The 22,009-nt window shown below is 32.7% G+C and overlaps 6 protein-coding genes across 6 annotated transcripts; 5 read left to right on the plus strand and 1 right to left on the minus strand.

The window, feature by feature from the left end:
* The first annotated feature begins 552 nt into the window (after positions 1–552).
* Positions 553–5,182, plus strand: LOC101202821 (lysine histidine transporter-like 6). Its single transcript, XM_004135061.3, has 9 exons — positions 553–691; positions 832–974; positions 1,123–1,337; positions 1,437–1,605; positions 3,350–3,743; positions 4,006–4,111; positions 4,323–4,414; positions 4,730–4,798; positions 4,948–5,182. The coding sequence occupies exons 1-9, from the start codon at positions 665–667 to the stop codon at positions 5,044–5,046; spliced, it is 1,314 nt and encodes a 437-aa protein (XP_004135109.1). The 5' UTR covers positions 553–664; the 3' UTR covers positions 5,047–5,182.
* A 1,695-nt stretch (positions 5,183–6,877) lies between these two features.
* Positions 6,878–9,532, plus strand: LOC101223092 (ATP-dependent Clp protease adapter protein CLPS1, chloroplastic). Its single transcript, XM_011657461.2, has 3 exons — positions 6,878–7,132; positions 7,995–8,145; positions 8,939–9,532. Exons 1-3 carry the CDS (start codon positions 7,069–7,071, stop codon positions 9,201–9,203), a joined length of 480 nt encoding a protein of 159 aa, XP_011655763.1. The 5' UTR covers positions 6,878–7,068; the 3' UTR covers positions 9,204–9,532.
* A 1,505-nt stretch (positions 9,533–11,037) lies between these two features.
* LOC101222856 (protein ASPARTIC PROTEASE IN GUARD CELL 1) lies at positions 11,038–13,107 on the plus strand. Its single transcript, XM_004135059.3, has one exon. It carries the CDS (start codon positions 11,270–11,272, stop codon positions 12,728–12,730), a length of 1,461 nt encoding a protein of 486 aa, XP_004135107.1. The 5' UTR covers positions 11,038–11,269; the 3' UTR covers positions 12,731–13,107.
* A 2,081-nt stretch (positions 13,108–15,188) lies between these two features.
* Positions 15,189–18,062, plus strand: LOC101222615 (CTL-like protein DDB_G0274487). Its single transcript, XM_004135058.3, has 7 exons — positions 15,189–15,561; positions 15,705–16,165; positions 16,402–16,585; positions 16,703–16,927; positions 17,024–17,140; positions 17,268–17,501; positions 17,665–18,062. Exons 1-7 carry the CDS (start codon positions 15,490–15,492, stop codon positions 17,878–17,880), a joined length of 1,509 nt encoding a protein of 502 aa, XP_004135106.1. The 5' UTR covers positions 15,189–15,489; the 3' UTR covers positions 17,881–18,062.
* Positions 18,063–18,106: 44 nt separating this feature from the next.
* Positions 18,107–19,243, minus strand: LOC105435583. Its single transcript, XM_011657462.2, has 2 exons — positions 18,669–19,243; positions 18,107–18,581 (listed from the first exon to the last, which is right to left on the minus strand). Exons 1-2 carry the CDS (start codon positions 18,988–18,990, stop codon positions 18,505–18,507), a joined length of 399 nt encoding a protein of 132 aa, XP_011655764.1. The 5' UTR covers positions 18,991–19,243; the 3' UTR covers positions 18,107–18,504.
* Positions 19,244–20,354: 1,111 nt separating this feature from the next.
* LOC105435705 (protein PLANT CADMIUM RESISTANCE 11-like) lies at positions 20,355–21,226 on the plus strand. Its single transcript, XM_031886322.1, has 3 exons — positions 20,355–20,707; positions 20,793–20,864; positions 20,983–21,226. The coding sequence occupies exons 1-3, from the start codon at positions 20,485–20,487 to the stop codon at positions 21,210–21,212; spliced, it is 525 nt and encodes a 174-aa protein (XP_031742182.1). The 5' UTR covers positions 20,355–20,484; the 3' UTR covers positions 21,213–21,226.
* The last annotated feature ends 783 nt before the right edge of the window (positions 21,227–22,009 follow it).

Raw genomic sequence — 22,009 nt, forward strand, 5'->3', positions numbered from 1 at the left:
ATTGCATAAATAAAGAAGAGCCACATGTAGCTTTCACTACTTTACATCACTCCAATTATTCTAAATAGTATGATATAACAAAACTAAAAAGTAAATTTTTTTAAAAAAACCATAATCTCTTTTAAAATGCTGAAATATTGTTACAGGTTTGGAAATAAAAGAAATGAGAACAATTAATTATCATGGTTTGGTATGAGATCTTTTGAGTGAAATGAAAAGTAAATTTATGAGAATTTATGTTCGAAATAGAGAGTGTTAGATTAGAGATATATTGTGTATAGAGTAAAAAAACTTTGGTTTCTTCTATAGCTTGACAACAAATGCATATAAGTAGCCACATGTAGTACAAGTGTAAGAAGAATGAAAAAAATAACTAATATAACATAAATACATTCATTAACTCTAATACAAAGTCAACTTGAACTTATTTCCTTTGTCTTTTTCCTCCTCTTAAAATGGCCTTAAAACAAGGAATCCAATATAAAGCAAGATTAAAGTGTTGGGTTAGTTTTAATTCATTATTTTATTTTCTATTCCACCCAACAATTGACTCCTCACCCACTATTTATATTTGGGTTTCCATTGTTTTGAGACACACCAATTTCAAAGCACTTTCAACTTTGTCTTTGTTTTTGGGTTCCATCTCTTAACATTTATTTCAAAAATGGTTTCTACTTCTCAACCTCCTAAGGTGAAGCCTTCATCAACAATTATCATGCCCAATGGCTATGGCTATTTGGCCTTAATTCCTCTGTTTTGTTTTTTCTTTTTTCCCTTAAACTGTTATTATACATTTTGTTTTCATTTTAATCAACTCTCTCATCTTCTCAGGAAACTCTTCATGTTGACCAAAAATGGAAGGAGGAAGACCCGACACGGCGAGCCAAGTGGTGGTATGCCACCTTTCATTCTGTTACCGCCATGATAGGTGCTGGCGTTCTCAGCCTACCCTACGCTATGGCTTACTTGGGATGGTAATGTTAAATCACTGCTAAACTCAAAAACTTACATTAATTTCGAGTAACTTCAAATTAAAAGCCTTTGACATGCAGAACTTAATTATGAGAAATATACATAAAATTTCTCTACTCAACTTTTCTGGTTTCTCTATGGCTTGATCAGGGGTCCAGGAACAATGGTCTTGTTTGTATCATGGTGCATGACTCTAAACACCATGTGGCAGATGATTCAGCTTCATGAATGCGTCGCGGGGACACGTTTTGATCGATATATCGACCTCGGTCGATATGCTTTTGGCGAAAAACTTGGTCCTTGGATTGTGCTGCCACAACAACTCATCGTTCAAGTCGGTTGCGACATAGTGTATATGGTTACAGGTAAGATTCACTTCTACATATCAACATCGACGAAACTGTCTCACTCATAAAAATATATATATATATATGTATGAAAATATCCCCATGTTGAAATTACAGGAGGGAAGTGCATGAAGAAGTTCATGGAGATGGCTTGTGTAAACTGCTTTGAAGTGAAACAATCCTATTGGATTCTGATATTTGGTTCAATCCATTTCTTTCTTTCTCAACTTCCCAACTTCAATTCTGTTGCTGGCGTTTCCCTTGCAGCTGCCATTATGTCTCTAAGGTAAAAGATAATTGTTAAGCACATGTTTATTTTAAAACTAAAAGAAGAAGAAACCTGCCTCACTTTTTTTCACAGAATATGTTCCATTAATTCAACATTTATAGATCTGAAAAAATCTTGTTTTTTTATTATAAAGATTATTTCAAAATGTTCTTAAAGCTATGTTTGATATCTTCTACTTTATTCTTGTTTCTTTCAAACTTCAGTTGTGAGTCTAAGAATTTCTCAAACATTTAAAAGCAAAAAAATTTCTGATACCTTTTGAAGTAATAAAAAGTTGAAGGAAAGAGAATAGAAAAGACAAGGAGTATCTTTTGATAGAAGAAACATTAAAGTAAAGATGATGAAGAAGAAAAAAAGGAACCAAAACTTTGCTCTATAAGTAGTACAAATCAATAAAAATTTTAAAAAACAATAAATCATTTTAAATTTTAAGTTTTTTTAGAATTATAACATCAATTCTATACTAACAACCATAGGTTTTTAACTGCTGTGGTTGAAGAAAAAAATTGCTATGTTCTCTTTTATTTTCTTTATCTATTAAAAAAAAGAATCGTTACAATGTTGTTGTCTTCTTAATATAATTGTTAAACGTAGGTTAGAAAAACGGTATATCCTTAATAACTATATAATACAACGAGGTCTTTTTTCTCCTTTTTCCTTTTGTCATATTTCTCTTATGCAATATTAAGGTATAAAACTGACAAGTTTGGCAACTATATAATGTGAACTCTAATGAATATCAACACAGAAGTAAGTATTTTGTCTTAGATATATATAAGCAAGGATTAGAGAAAATTTTAGTTTTCATTCAAAGAATAAATCTAACCCCTAACTTTTTATATGTCTATTTTTTATACTAAATTTGAAGAGTCCACTTATTAAGCCGAGTTAATAAGTATGAAGTTAAGATGGTAGAGTTATGTGAAAAGATTAAGTTGGTAAATGTGAAGATATAAATGATATAAAAACGGAGGTTAGCGTAAGAAGTTAACAGGTCAAAAAAACGATGGTTAAGTAAGAAAAATGAGAGGAACGTTGTTGACTTAAAGATAAAACCAAGGAGCTAAATTGCTTCACTTTTTCATTCAATGGCTAACAAAAGAAGACATGTCTTATCTTTTGAAAGAACAAATAAAGAGAAGGATATGGAAGAAAATTCTTTTTCCACATTAAAATAAACCAAAGCAATAAAGACAAGTTAAAAAATAAAGCAAGCTTTAATTAGACATAGGGTAAAATAAAAGATAGGTTTTTCAGTTTATGTGTATACCTCATTTAATTTTGACATAGATTGCAATAAATTCCACTAGTAGATTAGATTAAAGTAACTTTGGCTAATAAAGGATTAAGTTATTCAATTAGGGGATATTTTTTATTCTTAGAATATTTATTATAATAAGAAAATATCCTCCAATAAAGTCAAGCATTCTATTATCTTATCTTTAGTTAAGTTTTAAGCTAAACATTCAATTTTTATCATTAAAATTATTCTCTTTTATTTAAATAATGTTGCTATTTTTATTAACAAGACTTTTGAAATATATACAACGAAAAAATTAACTAAATTAGTTTAATAAAATTACTACAAACATCTTCATGAAAACTACAATTAACTTTAAAACTAAAACATGCACACCTTTCTTTATCAAAAGTACTTATTAGTAATTCAAGTGATGAAAAGAAAAAAAAGGGTTTAGTTAAACTTCTAATTTGAAGACGATATGGATTGATTTGGTTGCAGCTACTCGACGATTGCATGGGTGGGGAGCTTGAGCCGAGGCCGAATCGAAAACGTGAGCTATGCCTACAAGGAAACCAGTGTCCAAGATTCAATGTTTAGAGTGTTCAATGCGTTAGGCCAAATCTCGTTCGCATTTGCTGGGCACGCAGTGGTTTTGGAGATTCAGGCCACCATACCATCGACACCGGAGAAGCCTTCAAGAGTTCCTATGTGGAAAGGGGCGATGGGGGCTTATTTCATCAACGCCATCTGCTATTTTCCGGTGGCTTTGATTGGATATTGGGCTTTTGGTCAAGATGTTGAAGACAATGTTCTTTTGAATCTCAAGAAACCTGCATGGCTCATTGCTTCTGCTAATCTTATGGTTGTTGTTCATGTAATTGGCAGTTACCAGGTTCGAATACATATTACTAACACTCTGTTCGATAATCGTTTTAAACATGCATGTTACCCTAATTATATATTATATGGTTATGGAAAATATCACTTTCAATGTTTATTTTTATGTTTCGATGATTTTCTTAACGATATAATGAGAATATCGAGAGTCACCTCTCATATCGATATCAACCTCATGAAAACGTAGAAATACCGATGAAAATATCTAACATGTACATTAATTTAAATTTAAATTTTACCGAGTATTATATAAACAGGTGTATGCGATGCCTGTATTTGATATGTTGGAGAGGATGATAAGGAAGAGATTCAACTTTCCTGATGGATTTTGCCTTAGATTTATCACTCGATCCGCTTATGTTGGTGAGTCTAATTCTTACCTAAAACGAAATTCATGTCAATTATTGTTAATCTAAACTCACTTTGAGATAACTAATTTTAGTTAAACTTTTTAAATTGATTGGATTAAAAATTTGATAATTTTGAAACTATATGGATGATGACCAAATCATTAAATTAACCAAAGTTGGACCTTAAAGTATTAATTAACTAACCAATGTTGTTTATTTTCCAGCATTTACAATATTTATTGGTGTGACCTTTCCATTCTTCGGAGATCTGCTGGGTTTCTTCGGTGGCTTTGGTTTTGCTCCCACTTCATACTTTGTAACATTTCTATCCCTCTCTTTAAAGATTGGAGATTAATTCATAATTTAATTTGTTATTTCAAGATGGTAAGGTATGATAATCCGTTCAAGATGTACACAATTTTAATTTAGGTAACAAATGATATAGATAACGATTATACAACAATAAATACAACATAGAAAAGCTGCATCACTTATATATATATCCATCTCATTGCTAACTAATGTTGAAACAAAACTTCATGTTTTCTTTTTTCTTTAGGGTAAAATAATATTCTAATCTTTCCTATTTTTATTCTATTATTTAATGGATAAATTAATTGATTAATGGCAGCTTCCAAGTATAATGTGGCTAGTCATCAAGAAGCCAAAGAGATACAGTTGCAATTGGCTCATCAACTGGGTATATACATATACATATATTTCTTTGTCAAAAGAAAAAAAAACTTCATACTAATTGGAGTATTATTCATTAATTATCATTAATTAAGGATGCAGTAACTTTTTAAAATTATTTTTGCAAATAATTAATATATAGTTAATCCATTACAGGCAAGCATATTCGTTGGAGTCTTCATAATGTTGGCTTCCACTGTGGGAGGTCTCCGCAATATAATAACCGATGCTTCCACTTACACGTTCTATACTTAAAAGTATAGAAATTTTTTATACGACGTTTGTTCGGTCTCTAAGGTTTTATTGTGTATTGTTTTGGTTTAGATTTAAAAGAATCACGAGTAATTTATTATTGTTATCTCAAGTATTGACATGAAATTAAAAATAATAATTTCATCTTTTGTTTTTCTTCCTTTTTCTTCTACTCTTTTCCTCCCTTTTTCTTCTTAATAATTATATTCAAATTGAAATATTCTTTCTAACATTAAGAAAAGAAAATTATTCTAATCTTTTAAATTATTCTTGAAATTCATGGACTAAAAAAATATATCTTACTACTCTATTTATAATTTTTTTTCTCTTAAATTAGTTTATTATATTTGAATGATTTTGATTTTGTTTGAAAAAGAAAACATTTGAGGGAGGTTATTATAATCTAAATATATGTACTCTCGAAGTCAATATATAATTCATAAAATAATTAATAGTAGGAAATATTATTTAACTTTTACCGTCTTTTAATAAATATAAATAAAATAAAATTATCAAAATGAGTATTTTTTTTGGTTGAAAAGAAGAATTTAATCGATAGATAAGAAAATAATTTATTAGAAACTTTGACGATGCTCACTTAATCTTTTATTTTACGGAGTGAGACAAATATATAAAATGACTTATCTTATAATCACTTCATGAACTAAAAGAGAAAATTATACTTGCATGCATTTCATATATTGAAAATTGTAACATGAGTCAAAAGATGTTTACATAAAGTTTTTAACAGATATTTCTTTCATTATAATATAATGACAATATTGCAAAAAAGATTAATTAATTTGATAAGATTTGACTATTATGGTAAGTATTGGTGTACCTATTCCACTTAGTCATTCATATGAAAGCATGTTCTCTTTTTCTTTCTCTCAAATTTTAACAAAACATTTCTAATAATTGAATTGCAAAACATCCCCTAATTAACTAAAGCTCATCAAGGACGTATTTACTCATTCATTTCATTTTTTTTCATGTCTTGACGTAGAATTCACTAGGTTTTAAAAGATTATTTATAAAAGTAAAACTACAACATTAATTAATTTAAAAAAAAAGTGATATTTCTATAGTACAGTAGTGTAGTAGAAAACTTTATAAGTGGTTAAATGTTATGTCATGGTGTTATTGTTTATCTGATGATTTTAATAATTGGTCTTGATAAGTGGACATGTAATCAATTTAATTATAATATTTTACAAGTGGATTACCCTTAGTGCTAAGTTAGCCCATGATAAAGAGATAATGCATATTTTACTTTCATTATTAATACTTGATTGTGGTGATGAATTGCATGACGTTATTCTATATAAATTAATCACTTTAATCTAGACAACTTAATTTCCACTAATATAAGTCTATAAATACAAAAGGATAATTAGTACTTTATTATAAACTAATATTTTTAATTTTTAAAATATGTTATTTTATAGGTTTATACATTTGAATCTAATTATTATATTTATAATTTTTTTATTATCATATATGTCAAAATATGGTAAGATACAACCATTATAAAAATACTTGTACTTGTTGAGTCATGTCATGCCAATAATTAAATTAAGGCATTTATACAAAAAAAAAAATCAAATTTTATTACTATTTCAATTTAATAAAAATAAAATAAAATACAATATAAATTCCTTTACTTTTATTATTGTTATTATTGTCGTTGTTATTATTTGTATTAATATTTGTTCATATTAATTTCCTTTTCAATTTATGGATCTACCAAAATTGTCAAGGAACGGCCCAAAGGCCCATGTTTATGGGCTGTAGTACCGAAGAAGTTTAAAGGCCAATTTGAAATTTAACTATCAAAACGTCGTCTTTCTTGAAATCTCCATTCCGTGTTTCCTCCTCCGTCCCCAAGACCTCCGCTTTTCCCAGTAAAAAAACCAATCACTCCACTTTGCTTGTCCCAACGAAATTTTAAATCTTTAGAAGAATCAGACAAATTATTTCCCATCGGAGCTGATTTTCCGTTCCAGATAGATAGGAAAACAAGTCATGGAGATTGCGATTCGTGGGAAATTAGCTCTCTCACCCAATCATGTCTTCAACCCCAAACCAGGTACAACAACTATTGCTACTTTTATTCTTTATTTTTCTATAATAATCGTTAAATCATCATGGGTTTTGCTGATTTTGATCCGCCATTACTGATTCCTCGAGAAAGCCCATATATACATCATCTTTCTCATCTATTTCATTTTCCGATCCGGTTTGACTTTAATTCTGTGTTGTAAATTTTAATCTCGACTAAAGTTGACGTCTGAATAAGTTTTGTAGCGTTTACCAAGATATTTGATGATCCCAATTGATCTCTGATGTTGTTATGCTTGTGCCCTTCTGCCATGCTTATCTGTTTCTATTGGGCGAATTGGAATATTTTGATAGCGGGGACAAAACATTGAATATTTTTTGTGGAAAAAGAATTTTCTGTGTGTATGGAGATATCTTGAATGGATTATATCCCATTTTTCTAGAGTCTTTGTTATGTGGCGTCTTCGTTATGCTAGATTTATAGAATCGATCTGATCTCTTTTTTTGGTCCAAGTGTGGTCTATAAGCTTCCTAGCATATAATATCCCACTTAAATTTCTCATATTGTAGCTATTCTATAATTTTTTTCCCCATTTGTACTTTGCTTTATATGCTTTGCTTTGCGGGAATTCCAAATTCTCTTTTGCATATGGCTTAGTTGTCAATCACGTTGGAAGTTCCATTGTTTCTGGTTACCAATGGATTAATCTACTTTCTATTCTTTTGAAGATTGAGATTACTTTTTCTTACTTTATTGATTCCTTTGCTTTATATTTTTATCATTAGATTCTTCCTTCCCATTTTGCAACTTTATCTTATTTTTCAAAGTGCAGCACTATGATTGGATTAGCAATGGATAATATTAGCTTCTTATAAAAGTTTAATTTCAGGGGACAGAAGCTCTGTGTGTAAAGGGCTATGCTTTAACTTTGGTGCGTCCGTTGTTAAATCAGCAGCAACAGCAGGAAGAGGAGGAGGGTTGTTGGAGAGACCTGTTATTGAGAAAGCAACTCCTGGAAGGGAATCTGAGTTTGATTTGAGGTATTAAACATTATACCTTACGGTTATGTCTTGAAAAGACTACTACTATATACTGAACTAGAAAAGGGGAGAAAGAAAGAATAAAGTATACCAGTTAAGGACATTAAAGAGATGGACAGATTCTGATGTAGGGTCATCCGAAAATCAACGGTTAGATAGTGTTCACTGATCTTTACAATTTTAATTCTAAGTCAGGACTATTGCTCTTACGCAATGCATCTCTTTATTTTTCATTTGTTTGCCTTTTGCAAATAACTTTACATATATTGTATAAATCACTTTGTTTTTCCATTGCAATACCTTGGATGATTTTTGAGACAATGTCACCTATGCTATGTTGACCTTGCGTGGGAAAACCGAAACCAAATTATCTTTATTTATATGAAATTCAGCATTCATTTTGGAGTTGGTCTTATTTCTCGTAGCTTAACCAATTGGCAATCTGTAATCAACTGAAACTTAATACATTTACTTTTGCTTTCTGAATATTCAGAAGAATTGCAGTGTAAAATAAAGAGGAAGAAAGGGGTGGCTATGAGCCTGAATTGCCACTGATGAAACACTTACTTTTTGTTTTTTGTTTGTACAAATGAAACCAATTTGCTAAGTTCTTTTAACTTAGACAGAGACTTCTGGTTTTTAGCAGATGTTGAAGTTAATTTTGAATGTTTCATTGTACACCTTCATTCTTTGTAAATGCTCTGACTTCATTGTTCTCTGTTGAATAGTTCTTTTTCGTAGAACAAAACAACAGACATGGAACTAATCAATCCTTATCAACAAAATTGTTCAGGAGATCAAGGAAAATGACACCACCATATCGTGTCATTCTGCATAATGATGACTTCAATAAACGAGAATACGTAGTTCAAGTCCTCATGAAAGTCATCCCCGGAATGACGCTTGACAATGCAGTTAACATCATGCAAGAAGCTCACTACAATGGCTTGTCACTGGTGATCATCTGTGCTCAGGCCGATGCTGAAGGACACTGCATGCAACTTAGAGGCAACGGGCTGTTAAGTTCAATTGAGCCTGCTAGTGGTGGATGCTGTTAAGACCTTTCTTCATTGGAATATACATTCATGTGTATTCAAGCTTGTCTTCATAACTGAAAGGATGAAGATGGGTTGACATTAAAAAAGAGAGAAAAAAAATGAAGAAGGAAGAAGAAGATAGGAAATTGGTATGTAAGTAGAGTATTGGAACTCCTTTGATATTTTGTTTGTTTTGAGAGTAGAAAAAACTTTGATTTGTCTTCCTTCTTTGATTATTTTAATTGTGTTTCTTTTAACCTAAAAAGGTACATGTGGAAGAATTGTATAGGAAAACCTTCCCCATAGGTTGATGATAAATATAACATAGAAATTTGCAAGTGTTTTGTTCATGTGATCTCAATATGCTGCATCCTACTCTTTGTAACTTGACATAAGATCAAATGTATATTTATGTTCGGTAAACACAATAATTCATTGCAAGTGAACATATTCGACCAGTAATTGATAGATACGAAAGTGAACTTTGTTTATACAAGTCAGATGTTAGGCTATAATTTCATCTTCCTTTTTAACTACCCATATCCCAAACATATCAGGTCGAAGAAACACTCTACAAAAGGACAAAAACCAAAAGAATGGCAAACTTCTATAAAATGTTATATAAAAAAGATGGTGATCTCTCCAATTATTGTTGTTGTTTCAATTCAGTAATTCTTTTGTTTCAATTTAATCTATTGTCGCGGGAAGTTCAATTTTAAAGTCTATAACTTAGTCAAATTTCACAAATAGTTGTTAATGTTGCACTTATCGTGCTTGGTTATATAATTTAAGACTAATCCGGACGTAATTATAAAGACGGAAATGAAATTAAGTCTACGTTATATAGAGAATGTAGGAATGAAATAAATAGATAAGAAAGATTAAAGGCAAAGTTGGGCAGTATAATGAAACAAGTAGATAGAGACTTTTAACAAAATGATAGCTTAGCTCAAAAACTTTAAAAACATTGGAATTAATAAAGAAGTGGGCTATTGAATTGAATTCATTCTCATTCAAACAAACAACATTATTCTTAAAGTGCACACTGTTTACTGATTTTCAACAGTGAATTATTTAAGTCCCACCTTTTGACACACAAATGTTCCCTCCGTATACCCCACTTTCCTCTCTTTCAAAACATCATAACTTTACCCCACCCTATTAAATTATTTCAATTATAATGATTAAGTATAGTCTAGATTGTATACGTTCCATCCTAAAAACAATAACAATTAGTTTTCTTTTAAAACAACATTGGTAGCTTGACAAGTGGTAGAATTTTATTGGACAATTCCTGGCTTTTCTCTGTAATATAATCTACCCATCTTTTATCAACATTTCCAAACTATTTTAGAATAGTAAGTCAATGAAATGTTGGTTGTAAACTAAAATTTGGATGGGAGTGTCCTAACTTGAGAAAAATGTTACCACATTGCTCTATTTCAATATTCTTTTTTGACATAAAAATAATGTTTCACCTACATCTACGTGTAGAGGGAGATACTGATTTATTATTAGAAATGAACGTTTCATTATAGAGTAAGAGGTGTTCTTCGGTTCATAAGTCCTAGGGTCAAAATTGTGAATAACACAAATATGATAAACGTTCGTTTGAAACACTTGATAACAAATTCAAAAGATTTCTAACATCAGATTTGTAGGTTTAGAAAATATTAGGAGGAATGGAGGATGATACTACCACGTTAAAATGATAAACAAAGTTTGAGGGCATCTTTGTAAAGTACCATTCTAATTGTCACAATATATATATATATATACGCACATATATATGGTATAGTATTAGACTATATAATATGATATAATAAAATAAAATGCCTCAACTTAACATAATTTAGGGGTCATGTCCCACCCGTGCATTAGCTTCATTCATTCAAAGCATCTTCTTCTTTCTTTCTATCCCTTCAAAATCCTTTCATCTTCTTTCTTTCTCTTCAAAGCTCGAACGCGCTTGTCGTGAAGTGAAACTAAATGACACTCGCCGCTTCTCTTCTTCTCTCTTAAATACTTCACCTCTTCTCTTTTCTCTTATCTACCATTCCTTACCTTCTCTTTATCCTCCCATTTCAATGGCCACCATTTCTCTCTTCCTTCTCTCCCTTCTCTTCTCCTCTCTCTCCGCCTTCCACTGCCGGACCTTACATCCGACCCCAACAACCTCCGTGCTCGATGTGGCTGCTTCCATTCAAAGAACTCAACAAGTCTTTGCAGTGGAGCCGAAATCTTCAACCCCAGATGAAACTACAGTCTCTGATCCATCGTCCTTGTCCCTCCAGTTGAATTCCAGGATTTCTGTTATGAAAGCCTCGCACAGTGACTACAAATCCCTCACATTATCCAGACTGAAGCGTGACTCTGCTCGAGTCAGATCCTTGACTGCTAGGATAGATCTAGCCATTCGAGGAATTACGGGAACAGATCTTGAACCTCTCGGGAATGGTGGTGGTGGTGGTTCGCAATTTGGGACTGAGGATTTCGAGAGTCCGATTGTGTCAGGCGCAAGTCAGGGGAGTGGTGAGTATTTCTCCCGAGTTGGAATCGGTAGGCCGCCGAGTCCGGTTTACATGGTGCTTGATACTGGCAGTGATGTAAGTTGGGTACAATGTGCTCCTTGTGCTGAATGTTACGAGCAAACCGATCCAATTTTTGAGCCGACTTCCTCTGCTTCTTTCACATCTTTGTCCTGTGAAACAGAGCAATGCAAATCGCTCGATGTTTCAGAGTGCCGGAATGGTACTTGTCTCTACGAAGTCTCTTACGGCGATGGCTCTTACACCGTCGGCGATTTTGTTACTGAAACCGTTACTCTGGGCTCGACTTCTCTCGGAAACATTGCCATTGGCTGCGGCCATAACAATGAGGGTTTGTTCATCGGCGCTGCCGGATTGCTCGGACTTGGCGGCGGCTCGCTCTCGTTTCCTTCACAGCTCAATGCCTCGTCTTTCTCGTACTGTCTCGTAGACCGTGACTCTGATTCCACCTCAACTCTCGATTTCAACTCACCTATTACTCCCGATGCTGTAACCGCGCCGCTTCACCGGAACCCTAATTTAGACACGTTCTTTTACCTTGGGTTGACGGGGATGAGCGTCGGAGGCGCTGTTCTTCCTATTCCCGAGACTTCGTTCCAAATGAGCGAAGACGGTAACGGCGGAATCATCGTCGACTCCGGCACCGCCGTAACGCGGTTGCAGACTACCGTTTATAACGTGCTTCGCGACGCGTTCGTCAAGAGCACGCACGATTTGCAGACCGCACGTGGCGTGGCGTTGTTCGATACATGTTACGACTTGTCGTCGAAGTCGAGAGTTGAAGTTCCGACAGTGTCGTTTCATTTCGCCAACGGGAATGAGTTGCCGTTGCCGGCTAAAAATTACCTGATACCGGTTGACTCCGAAGGAACGTTTTGTTTCGCTTTTGCCCCTACCGATTCCACGCTGTCAATCCTCGGGAACGCACAGCAGCAAGGGACACGTGTCGGTTTCGACCTTGCTAATTCCCTCGTTGGTTTCTCACCCAACAAATGCTAATTATTTATTATATAGTTATTTTTTTTTGTTTAATAATAGAAGTTTCGTCGTCTTAACATCTTAACCATTTTCTTAATCCCTTATTTAATTAAGCTAATTACTGAAATTTCAAGTGGGTTTTGTAATGTAGAATGATGAAATGGACCACTGGTTAACGGTAACTGCCAATTGTCATGGGGGTATTACTGGAAATAGGCTGGGATGAGCGGTGATATAACCGTTAGGGTTTAAGGGGTTCAATTAATGAGAGGTTTTTTTTTCTTTTTGTATTTTTTTGGGAGTAAAATCTATTGGAATTGGGAAAAAAGGTAAACGGTCAACTGCAAGTTGCCGGTTAGTCGTGCGTTGAACATTGGATGCTGAGGCGTTGATTGGTCTGTCGTTGAGGGTTCCAATTTCCGTTTTTGTCTTTCTCTAAACCTTTCGTTCTCAAATATATTTTTTTTTCTTTTTTAATTTAATAGTTTTAATTATAAAAGAATATTGTAAATTATAAAACAAATATCTATAAATGAATGTCATTTTCAAAGAAACATCAATGTCATTTTATTTTACTGCAAATTGTTAGCTTTAATAATCTTGTAGGCAATGAGTTAATCAAATAGTACATAGAATTTTATTATTACAAGAGTTTAATATAATTTTGTGAGTGTTCATACAAGTTAACTCGCACCTAGTCTAATCTCACAAGATAACAATTTAATCTTATAACATTTAGGTGTCAAGACAATTTGTAGGAAATTAACTCCAAGGTATGTGGTTATATGGATTGGATTTCTTTCGTTTGTTATAAAATCAAAGGTTTAATGGGATGTATGATACTATCCAGCATATGCATGTGTATGTTTTATGAATTACATGTGGACATCTCCCTTGCCATAATTGCTATATATATATATATATATATATATAATACTATTTTACATTATTTTATATTTTTGTTTAATGATTGTTTATAGTGTACATAAAGTTGTTTTTAATTTTAATTGGATGTTTGAGGGAATCATTTACCACATATACCATCTAAAAGTACAAGATGGTATCTTTACATATTTTATAATTTAGTTTAAAATATTTTTTTTTAAAAAAAGTATTTAAAATATAATTCCTTAAGAATAATAAAACAATTACAAGTAGCTATACTATATATATGGTAATTGTGAAAATGGAACCTTGAAAGTGGGAATGGGTTTAGGTGAGGTAGAAGCTAAGGGGTTTCCTCCCCCAAGGCAAAATATGAGATTTCTTTTCCCTTAGCTTCAACTAGTTTTTTCTTTTTTTTTTTAAATATAGATTCTCATTGGACTAATCATAAATTATTTATTCTCCCCATTATTGTCCTATCACTTTTATTATCACTTAAAAGTTAGATAATTACATAAATTATTTTTAAAAAAATTAAGAATATTTATAAATATAGTAAAATTTCATTCTCAACATCGATATCAATATCTATTACCGATGGACAATGACGTTTGCCAATTAAAAGCATATATTCTCAGCTAGTAATGTTATTCCATTTGTAGTCAGTTGGTCAAATATTGACTTTGTTTCATAATTTTATTTTCCATCTCTCTCTTAATTTTTATTGGTAGTTATATTTCTTATCATTAACTTCTTAATTATTATATCCAAAAAGGTTTACTTATTCTATTTTATATACTTTACATATTTTAGGACCATTATTGTTAAAAAGATTTGAGATATTTTGAATGTACCATTTTTATTAGAAAATTATTATAAATAATACAAAAAAGTGAAATTATTTATAAAATGTAGCAAAATTTTCAAATAGGTTAGAAAGATTTTGATGAAGTTTAATATATTCTGTTGGAATTCTTTCAATATATTCTATAAGTAGTTTTAATAGATTAATACTATCAAATGAAAATTCTCAAATTTACTTTTAAACCTACTGTTTTTTTTTCTTAGCCATTTCAAAGAGTTGTTTGACATAAAGATGAGACGTGTAATACCATTTTAATGGTGCCTAAAGTTTTTTTTTTATTTTTTGGGGGGGTTAAGGAGTGTTTTGTTTTAAAATTAAAATGAGGAATTTAATTTATTATGGTTAAAATACAAAAAAGATTAAAAGTGAGAAATGAATGGACTATTTTTTTAAAGAAAAAGCAAGTTATTTTTAAAAAAGAAATTGAGCACAACTTATTTGTTTAACGAATAAATAAACATTGCAATTATATCCCTATTAGACTTTTTAGATTTAGCAATACTTTTATTTGATAAAAAAATGATATTGTAAGAAAAGATATATATATTTATATAAATTGAAATTATGATGAGGTGAAGGAAAGGAAAGGGTAAAAGAAAGAAACGGTCTATATCTTGACCGAAACGAATAAAAATGTAGAAGTAAAACCACATCATTTCCCTTTCACGCTGTTAGTCAGTGCGTGTCCTTTAAACTCTTTCATGAGTGGAAATTGAAGTGTCCCAAAGTGAATAACCCATATATTCCCTTTTCCGAATTTCACAGTGATTCTGTCCAAATTGTTCTGTTTCTCACTTCTTCTTTTTCTCTCTCAAATCTCCTCCACTTCCTGACGATTTTCAATTTCTCACACTTGTTTTCTGTAAAAGAAAGCCCTAAAAAAATCCACCCTTTCATCCTTCCTTTGTTCCTATCGTTTTCTTACCCACTTTTCACGTTCTTGTCAACCTCATTATGATTCACTCCATAACCTTCCAATCCTCAAACCCATGTTAGAAACAATGCTCCATAATTTTTTTCTCCATTCGTAATGGGGGACTCTGGTAGCGTCTCTTCTTCTTCCTTTGATTCCGTCTCCGTCGCTACCGCCGATCGAGCCCCGGTAAACCCCACTGATCTCTTTGCTTCTGTTCAATTTCTTGTTGTAGCTATCTTTTTCATGACTGGGTTTCGTTTACTGTTCATGATTACTTTTTGTGTGTGTGTGTGTGTGTTTTTATTCCTTTTTATTTGGGTTGATTACAGAATATAGTTCAGGGTCGTATGAGTGGTGATGGAGGCCAAGCGCTGTCGGATGAATCATCGCGTTCTTGGCGGGATATTTTCTGGTGCTTTGTGTTTATGCTTCATTTGATCAGTGTGGGATTCGTGCTTGTGGTTCTGGGGCTTAATAGGTTCAAGAAGAGCAATAGGTTACAAATTGATAAGTACACCAATACAATCATGGAGAATCGGGTTGGGTTAACAGAGGATTACTGGCCTCTTTATGCTTTGGCAGGTGGAGTGGGAAGCTTACTTGGATGGACTTGGTTGTTCTTGCTTGGTTCTTTTGCAAATCATGCAATGAAGATTTCTGTGCATATTTTGACTACATATCTTGCTGTGATAAGTGTTTTGTGCTTCTGGGGCCAGCTATTTTTCTGGGGTGTAACATTTTCAATTGGTGCGGGACTGCAGTTCCTGTATGTTATATCAGTTATAGACAGGTATGAGGTTGAATTTTGATGTTCTCGAACTTGATTTATTGTTGTGTTTCAGAAACCTTTTATTATTTCCTTATCTGAACTGTAAGAGTGAAAGTTCGGTTTTGTATATGTTAAGCAATATTTTTCTACATTTTGCCCTTGAATTCAACTCTTTGAGAATTAGAAATGTAGATGGACAAAAAATTGGACTAGGTGATTTTTGCAGTCTTTCTGACCTTGCATTTTTCCTTCTATAGACTACCATTTACACTTCTAGTGTTGCAAAAGGCTGTGAAGATGGTATCTGGGCTTCCTGAAGTTATTAGAGTTGCATATGTTTTCATGATTGTCATGCTTTTGTGTATGGGAATTTGGTCTTTTGGAGTGTCTGGTATTGTGGCATCGAGTATGGGTGATGGTGGACGCTGGTGGCTACTTGTGGTGAGCTGGCAAGTTTGCTCTTTTTTATGTTGCTTCATTTGAAGATGAAAAGTTTTACAGTTTGAAAGATCCAGGAATGTTGGCTGAATTTCTATGATATGCCATTTCTATTTGCAGGTTTTCTCCATAAGCTTGTTTTGGGCTGGTGCTGTTCTTTGTAATACTTTACATGTTATAGTTTCTGGAATGGTGTTTCTAGTCCTAATCCATGGCGGTAGAGAGTCATCGTCTATGCCATCAAAGTCGTTGATTAAGGCTTCTCGATATGCTGTGACAACATCTTTTGGTAGCATTTGCTATGGATCACTTTTTACAGCTGCCATTCGAACACTGCGGTGGGAGGTATTCGGTGCAAATTCTTTCTTTCCTACCACGCTGTGGATTGCCTTTCCTCTTTGGTTTGTATATTTATTTGTCAACTGAACCAATATCTTTCAGATCAGGGGAATCCGATCGAAGATTGGGAAGAACGAGTGTCTGCTCTGCTGTGTTGATTTTCTGTTTCATCTTGTTGAGACTCTTGTTCGTTTCTTTAACAAATATGCCTATGTCCAGGTTTCCCCTTTCATCTGATGTCAAGTTGAATAATTGAGTTTGACTTGTACTTTGAACTTTATGAATTACTAGTATGGTTTCCCCATTATTATAATATAATAGTTACCCCTGCCTTTCTTTGCTTCAGATAGCAGTTTACGGTAAAAGCTTCAACCGTTCAGCCAGGGATGCATGGGAGTTATTCCAGTCAACCGGAGTAGAAACTCTCGTTGCTTATGATTGTTCAGGTGCTGTTCTTCTGATGAGCACCGTCATGGGTGGGCTCACTGCTGGAACTTGCTCAGGTATTTGGACATGGATCAAATGGAAGGATAAGGTGTCAATGGTAGCATGTACTGCAACATTGATGGGGATGGTCCTGGTAAATATGTTTTTTAAAAAAGCTTATTCTTTTTACTTTTTGCAGGCTGATTCTAGTCTACAAATTTAGATTTCATAACCTCTTTCTTACAAATTTAGATTTCTTAGTTCTAAATTCTTCTGAATAAACTGTTCTTTGATTCTTTATTACTTGAAATTTTCAGGTAGGCCTTGCAATAGTGGTTGTGGAAAGTGCTGTTACGTCCATATACATTTGTTACGCAGAAAATCCGTTGTTGATTCAGAAATGGGATGCTGAATTCTTCAACCAGATTTCGGAGATGCTTCACCAGCGGCTTCAGCATCGGAGTGCACGAGCGAGGGAAGTGTTATCAGATTATCGGTTCGACAGCCGCAGAGAAGACCTAGTACAGGCATGAACTTCCTTACACATATTGATGCACAACCTCATTTGTTGACTCTTCACTTGAATAAAATATTTTTGTTTTGCGTTTTGGAGTTTTCTTTTGTTTTGGTAACAATCAATCAACTGTATAATAGTATAACATGATTAAATATATTGGTAACTTGTAATTTTTTACGTGCTGTTTTTTGGAATTTACTTTGGTTGTGAGCATATTTTGATATCGTTAGTGAGAATCGATGAAAGTCCAAAGAGAACAAGACCTTGTCGTTATTCATTTGGTAGCAGGATATGGGAATGTCAAAGGTACATACAACTTTTTAACACGTCAAATTACAAAAATATCCCTCAACTTTATGTTTTATTTTCTTTCAAATTCTACAATATTACCTTTGTCCATTCATATTTTTTCCTCAATTTCAGTAGAAGAAATCTATTAGAAGAAGGTCCTAAGAAAATTATAAGTGGCTTGAAACGAAAATTAAAATTCGAGCACTACCACAGTGGTTTCAAGTCTCAAGTCTCAATTTTCGTAGGATTCATATTATGAAAGGTTAGAAGGTATTGTTGTAGCTTTTGAAAAGGGATGTTTTTTATACCATGGACAAACTTGAGGGGTATTTTTTTGCAATTTATCCTTTTAAAAACAAGGATGGTCCTCGGTTTCGATGTTCTTTTGTCTGTGTTTCTCTTTTCTCTCATGCTTTCTCAACCTTCCTGCAAGACAAAACATAAGGTGATGTTATGTTATGTTAAATATTACCTTTATAATTACGAAACTCCAAAGTTAAAATAGGAACATACTGAAAACACAATATTTTTTGTATTTGACTGCTTGAGGAATGAAAACCCCCGTTCCATTCCCATTCTCCCATGAATTTACATGCCAAACAGGTTCATCAAAATCATTCCCATTTGGGCACAAACTCATATTTCTCTCTAGCTGTGGCCAACAATCTCTTTGTCGAACTTCTGCTCCTGGTTTGGCTGCAGTTTTGGGAAGCTGTTCGACCTCATCGTCATCATCATATGCTGTCAAAAGTAGACTGATCTGCTTCCTAATCTCAGCATAGTAACAATCTTCTTCTTCTGTTATTTGTGTGTTGAGCTCTGCTTTGAAATCCATGGTTATGGTGAAGTTAGACTAGACTGTATTTGGAATTTTATAGTGAAATGAGACCCAATGAAGTACTCTGCAGGGAAACAGAATTGTGAACAGATACATAGAGAAAAAGGGGGATTCATTTCAGTGTTATGTTTACACGGCTCCTGTCTAGATGTTAATTGCTTCATTAAATCATAAACTTGTAGATTAAGAACAACTCGCCAAGTGAAATGGAATTATGGAATGCCATTTAATGAATTAATTATGAGTTTCTTTGCTAGCCTTTAAATTTCCTTTTTGTTTATATACATATACATGCATTTACCTATATCGGCATATACACATATATTGACCATGTGTCAGTTAAGTTATACTCGATTTAATGAAGAAAAAAGTATTTTTCTATATATAATAAGGAATATTGTGTTGTGAGTGCCTTCTATATCATATTCTAAAAGAATCGGAATACTTTCTACAGGAATGTTTGAAAAGAAGATTTATAAATGAATTCCTCCGTCTAAAAAAAAATCTCATTTACAAAATCGTATTTTCTTTTTGATTGGAATTGTCAAAATTGAATAGTAAAGCTAAGCATATGATCGCAAATCAATAATATTCAAATCAATAATATTCCAAAGGAGAACGATAACATATATATGTTTTATTAAAATTGTGAGTTTTAGCAAAGTTATTCTATAGTTAATTCGTGCCTAATCGAATTAAATTTGTGCCAAGCTTGATATTATTGAAATCAATGAGTTTACAAAAAAAAAAAATAATAATAACCTTATTGTTGTTTTGTGAAATTTGAAAAGGTGGATTAGCAAAATTTGGAACTTATGTGGTAATTGGTGTTTATCTGTGGGCTATATTTGGATTGGGAAAGTTGTTACATCCAACTTGGTCTACGGTCTAAACTCTAATGTGATAAATTTATGGTAAAAATTTATGCATTCTCGTACTTCCTTGCCTACTCCCTAATACATCTACTTACCTTAACCTCACCTTTTAAACTCCATATTGTGGGATAGTTCAACCCACCACGTCTTCCACTTAATAAATGCCTATCGAGTTATCAACTTTGATTAATAAATTAATTCATTATTCTTAACGTATGATTTTAAAATAAAAACATATAGATGCATTTTTAGTAGTAACTATTTTTATATATTCCACAAAATTATTCAACCATAGTGAAATGCATATATATAATTTAGTGCATCTTGAAAAGCACCAAATTATTGCTCCTTTTACAAATTTGTTTTTGGTCGTATAATTTTAATTTTAACTTAAAAAAGTTTATTTCGATTGTTATACATCATTTTAATCATACCAAAATCTAATAATAATAACAATAAAAGTCGTATCACAAAATCTAGTTTATCAAACGGTTTATGTTGAAGGGACACGTCCGCACATTCAAACTGTCACAGTTATCATGCAATTGCAAGAGTTTCAAACAAACAAATATACTCAGCCCTTACACTTCTTCTTATATTCACTTTCTTCAATTCTATGAATTATTATTCCCACCAAGACGCCACATTCTCTTCACTGCCGTCGGCACCACTGCAACCGCCATCTCTGCCACCCTCACCCACCTCTTTTCCCGTCAGTTTCAAACACACCCTCATGGCGACGCCGGCCAATTTCCCCCAAAATCCATGTGAACCAAAACCCCACTCCACAGTTGGTTGGTCCACCGGTCTCTGCCACTGTTGCAACGACATTAGTATCTGTTAAGTTCATATAATTTCTGGCTTGATTTTCAACTACACCTAATTTTCTACAATTTGTATCATATAATCTCTATTATTTTATAGGTTGCTTGACTTGTTGGTGTCCATGCATTACATTTGGACGCATAGCTGAGATGGTGGATCGAGGATCAACATGTATGAAAAATAAACTAAATACATATTTTAAGTTACATCGGTTTATTTTGATTGAGAATAATAAAAAGTGATCTTATGCGAGTCATGGAGTAGATTTTGATTTGAAAAATGAATGCAGCGTGTGGGATTAGCGGCGCAATTTATTTGGCGATACTGTGCGTAACGGGTTGCTCGTGCTTGTACTCTTGCTTTTACCGCACAAGAATGAGAGGACAATTCTTATTAGAGGAAAGGCCTTTGAGTGATTGTTGCACCCATTGCTTGTGTGAGCAATGTGCCTTATGCCAAGAATATAGAGAGCTTCAGCATCAAGGCTTCGACATGTCCTTTGGTATATCCAACAAATAGTTATCCTCACTCAATTAAATTTACCTTCACATTTCTATAACATTTCTTACCATAACCTAAAATACTCTTCCGATTGATTTACGAAAGAAAATGTTTTTCTTTTTAAAAATATCATTTTTAGTTAAACTATAAAAAATATTTAGTCATGCTGTGGAACAAAATAAAATTTAATATAAGATTAAAAGCCTTATCAGTTACTAAACATAAATTAATTCAATTTTAAGTTTAATAAATTCGTTAGATTTTGAAAAAAATATATCATGAATCCTTTAGACAGATAAATTAAAGTTAATGGAATATTTTCTAATCGTGTTAATCATGAACATAAACTTTCATGAACTAAACTTATAATTTAAAGAATGGCTTTTTCACATGTGGCATAGGGTGGCATGGGAATGTGGAGAGGCAGAGACGGATTGCTAATGCTACTCAACCGATGTCCCTGTCGACTGTACAAGGAATGATTCGTTAAACGCTTTTCTTTTTTTTTTTTACATTTTTATTTTTTGACGATATTATAACTACCCAAATTGTGAGTTTAATTTCTTTCACTTCAATTTTTAAATTAGTTGAATGCGAATATTGAATTTAAATCTACATAGTTAGAATCTCTCATTTTCATGTTCTCGATAAGTAACAAATAAAGAAAAATTCATCATCACATTTTAATCTTAGAAAATTATGTTCTTGAATTATTAGAATGGATTGAATTGTTTGGACATATATTGTTAATTAAGTTTACATGTGACTTTGCTTCTTAATTTTACTCAAAATAATTCAACAACATTTTCTTAATG

The sequence above is a fragment of the Cucumis sativus genome, chromosome 5 (genome assembly GCF_000004075.3).
Source record: "Cucumis sativus cultivar 9930 chromosome 5, Cucumber_9930_V3, whole genome shotgun sequence".
Taxonomy (NCBI): Eukaryota; Viridiplantae; Streptophyta; class Magnoliopsida; order Cucurbitales; family Cucurbitaceae; genus Cucumis; species Cucumis sativus.

What these genes read in the sequence shown, in the direction of transcription:
- LOC101202821 (XM_004135061.3), top strand. Translation starts at nt 665, where the DNA reads ATGGTTTCTACTTCTCAACCTCCTAAG. An exon ending in GCTATGGCTTACTTGGGATG is followed by an intron (nt 975 to 1,122) that starts GTAATGTTAAAT and finishes TGGCTTGATCAG; the next exon opens with GGGTCCAGGAACAATGGTCT. An exon ending in CACTCGATCCGCTTATGTTG is followed by an intron (nt 4,112 to 4,322) that starts GTGAGTCTAATT and finishes TTTATTTTCCAG; the next exon opens with CATTTACAATATTTATTGGT.
- LOC101223092 (XM_011657461.2), top strand. Translation starts at nt 7,069, where the DNA reads ATGGAGATTGCGATTCGTGGGAAATTAGCTCTCTCACCCAATCATGTC. An exon ending in TGTCTTCAACCCCAAACCAG is followed by an intron (nt 7,133 to 7,994) that starts GTACAACAACTA and finishes GTTTAATTTCAG; the next exon opens with GGGACAGAAGCTCTGTGTGT. An exon ending in GAATCTGAGTTTGATTTGAG is followed by an intron (nt 8,146 to 8,938) that starts GTATTAAACATT and finishes AAAATTGTTCAG; the next exon opens with GAGATCAAGGAAAATGACAC.
- LOC101222856 (XM_004135059.3), top strand. Translation starts at nt 11,270, where the DNA reads ATGGCCACCATTTCTCTCTTCCTTCTCTCCCTTCTCTTCTCCTCTCTC.
- LOC101222615 (XM_004135058.3), top strand. Translation starts at nt 15,490, where the DNA reads ATGGGGGACTCTGGTAGCGTCTCTTCTTCTTCCTTTGATTCCGTCTCC. An exon ending in TTCGAACACTGCGGTGGGAG is followed by an intron (nt 16,928 to 17,023) that starts GTATTCGGTGCA and finishes AATATCTTTCAG; the next exon opens with ATCAGGGGAATCCGATCGAA. An exon ending in CATTGATGGGGATGGTCCTG is followed by an intron (nt 17,502 to 17,664) that starts GTAAATATGTTT and finishes TGAAATTTTCAG; the next exon opens with GTAGGCCTTGCAATAGTGGT.
- LOC105435583 (XM_011657462.2), bottom strand. Translation starts at nt 18,990, where the DNA reads ATGGATTTCAAAGCAGAGCTCAACACACAAATAACAGAAGAAGAAGAT. An exon ending in CAAAAAATATTGTGTTTTCA is followed by an intron (nt 18,582 to 18,668) that starts GTATGTTCCTAT and finishes TTTGTCTTGCAG; the next exon opens with GAAGGTTGAGAAAGCATGAG.
- LOC105435705 (XM_031886322.1), top strand. Translation starts at nt 20,485, where the DNA reads ATGAATTATTATTCCCACCAAGACGCCACATTCTCTTCACTGCCGTCG. An exon ending in TTGCAACGACATTAGTATCT is followed by an intron (nt 20,708 to 20,792) that starts GTTAAGTTCATA and finishes ATTATTTTATAG; the next exon opens with GTTGCTTGACTTGTTGGTGT. An exon ending in GGTGGATCGAGGATCAACAT is followed by an intron (nt 20,865 to 20,982) that starts GTATGAAAAATA and finishes AAATGAATGCAG; the next exon opens with CGTGTGGGATTAGCGGCGCA.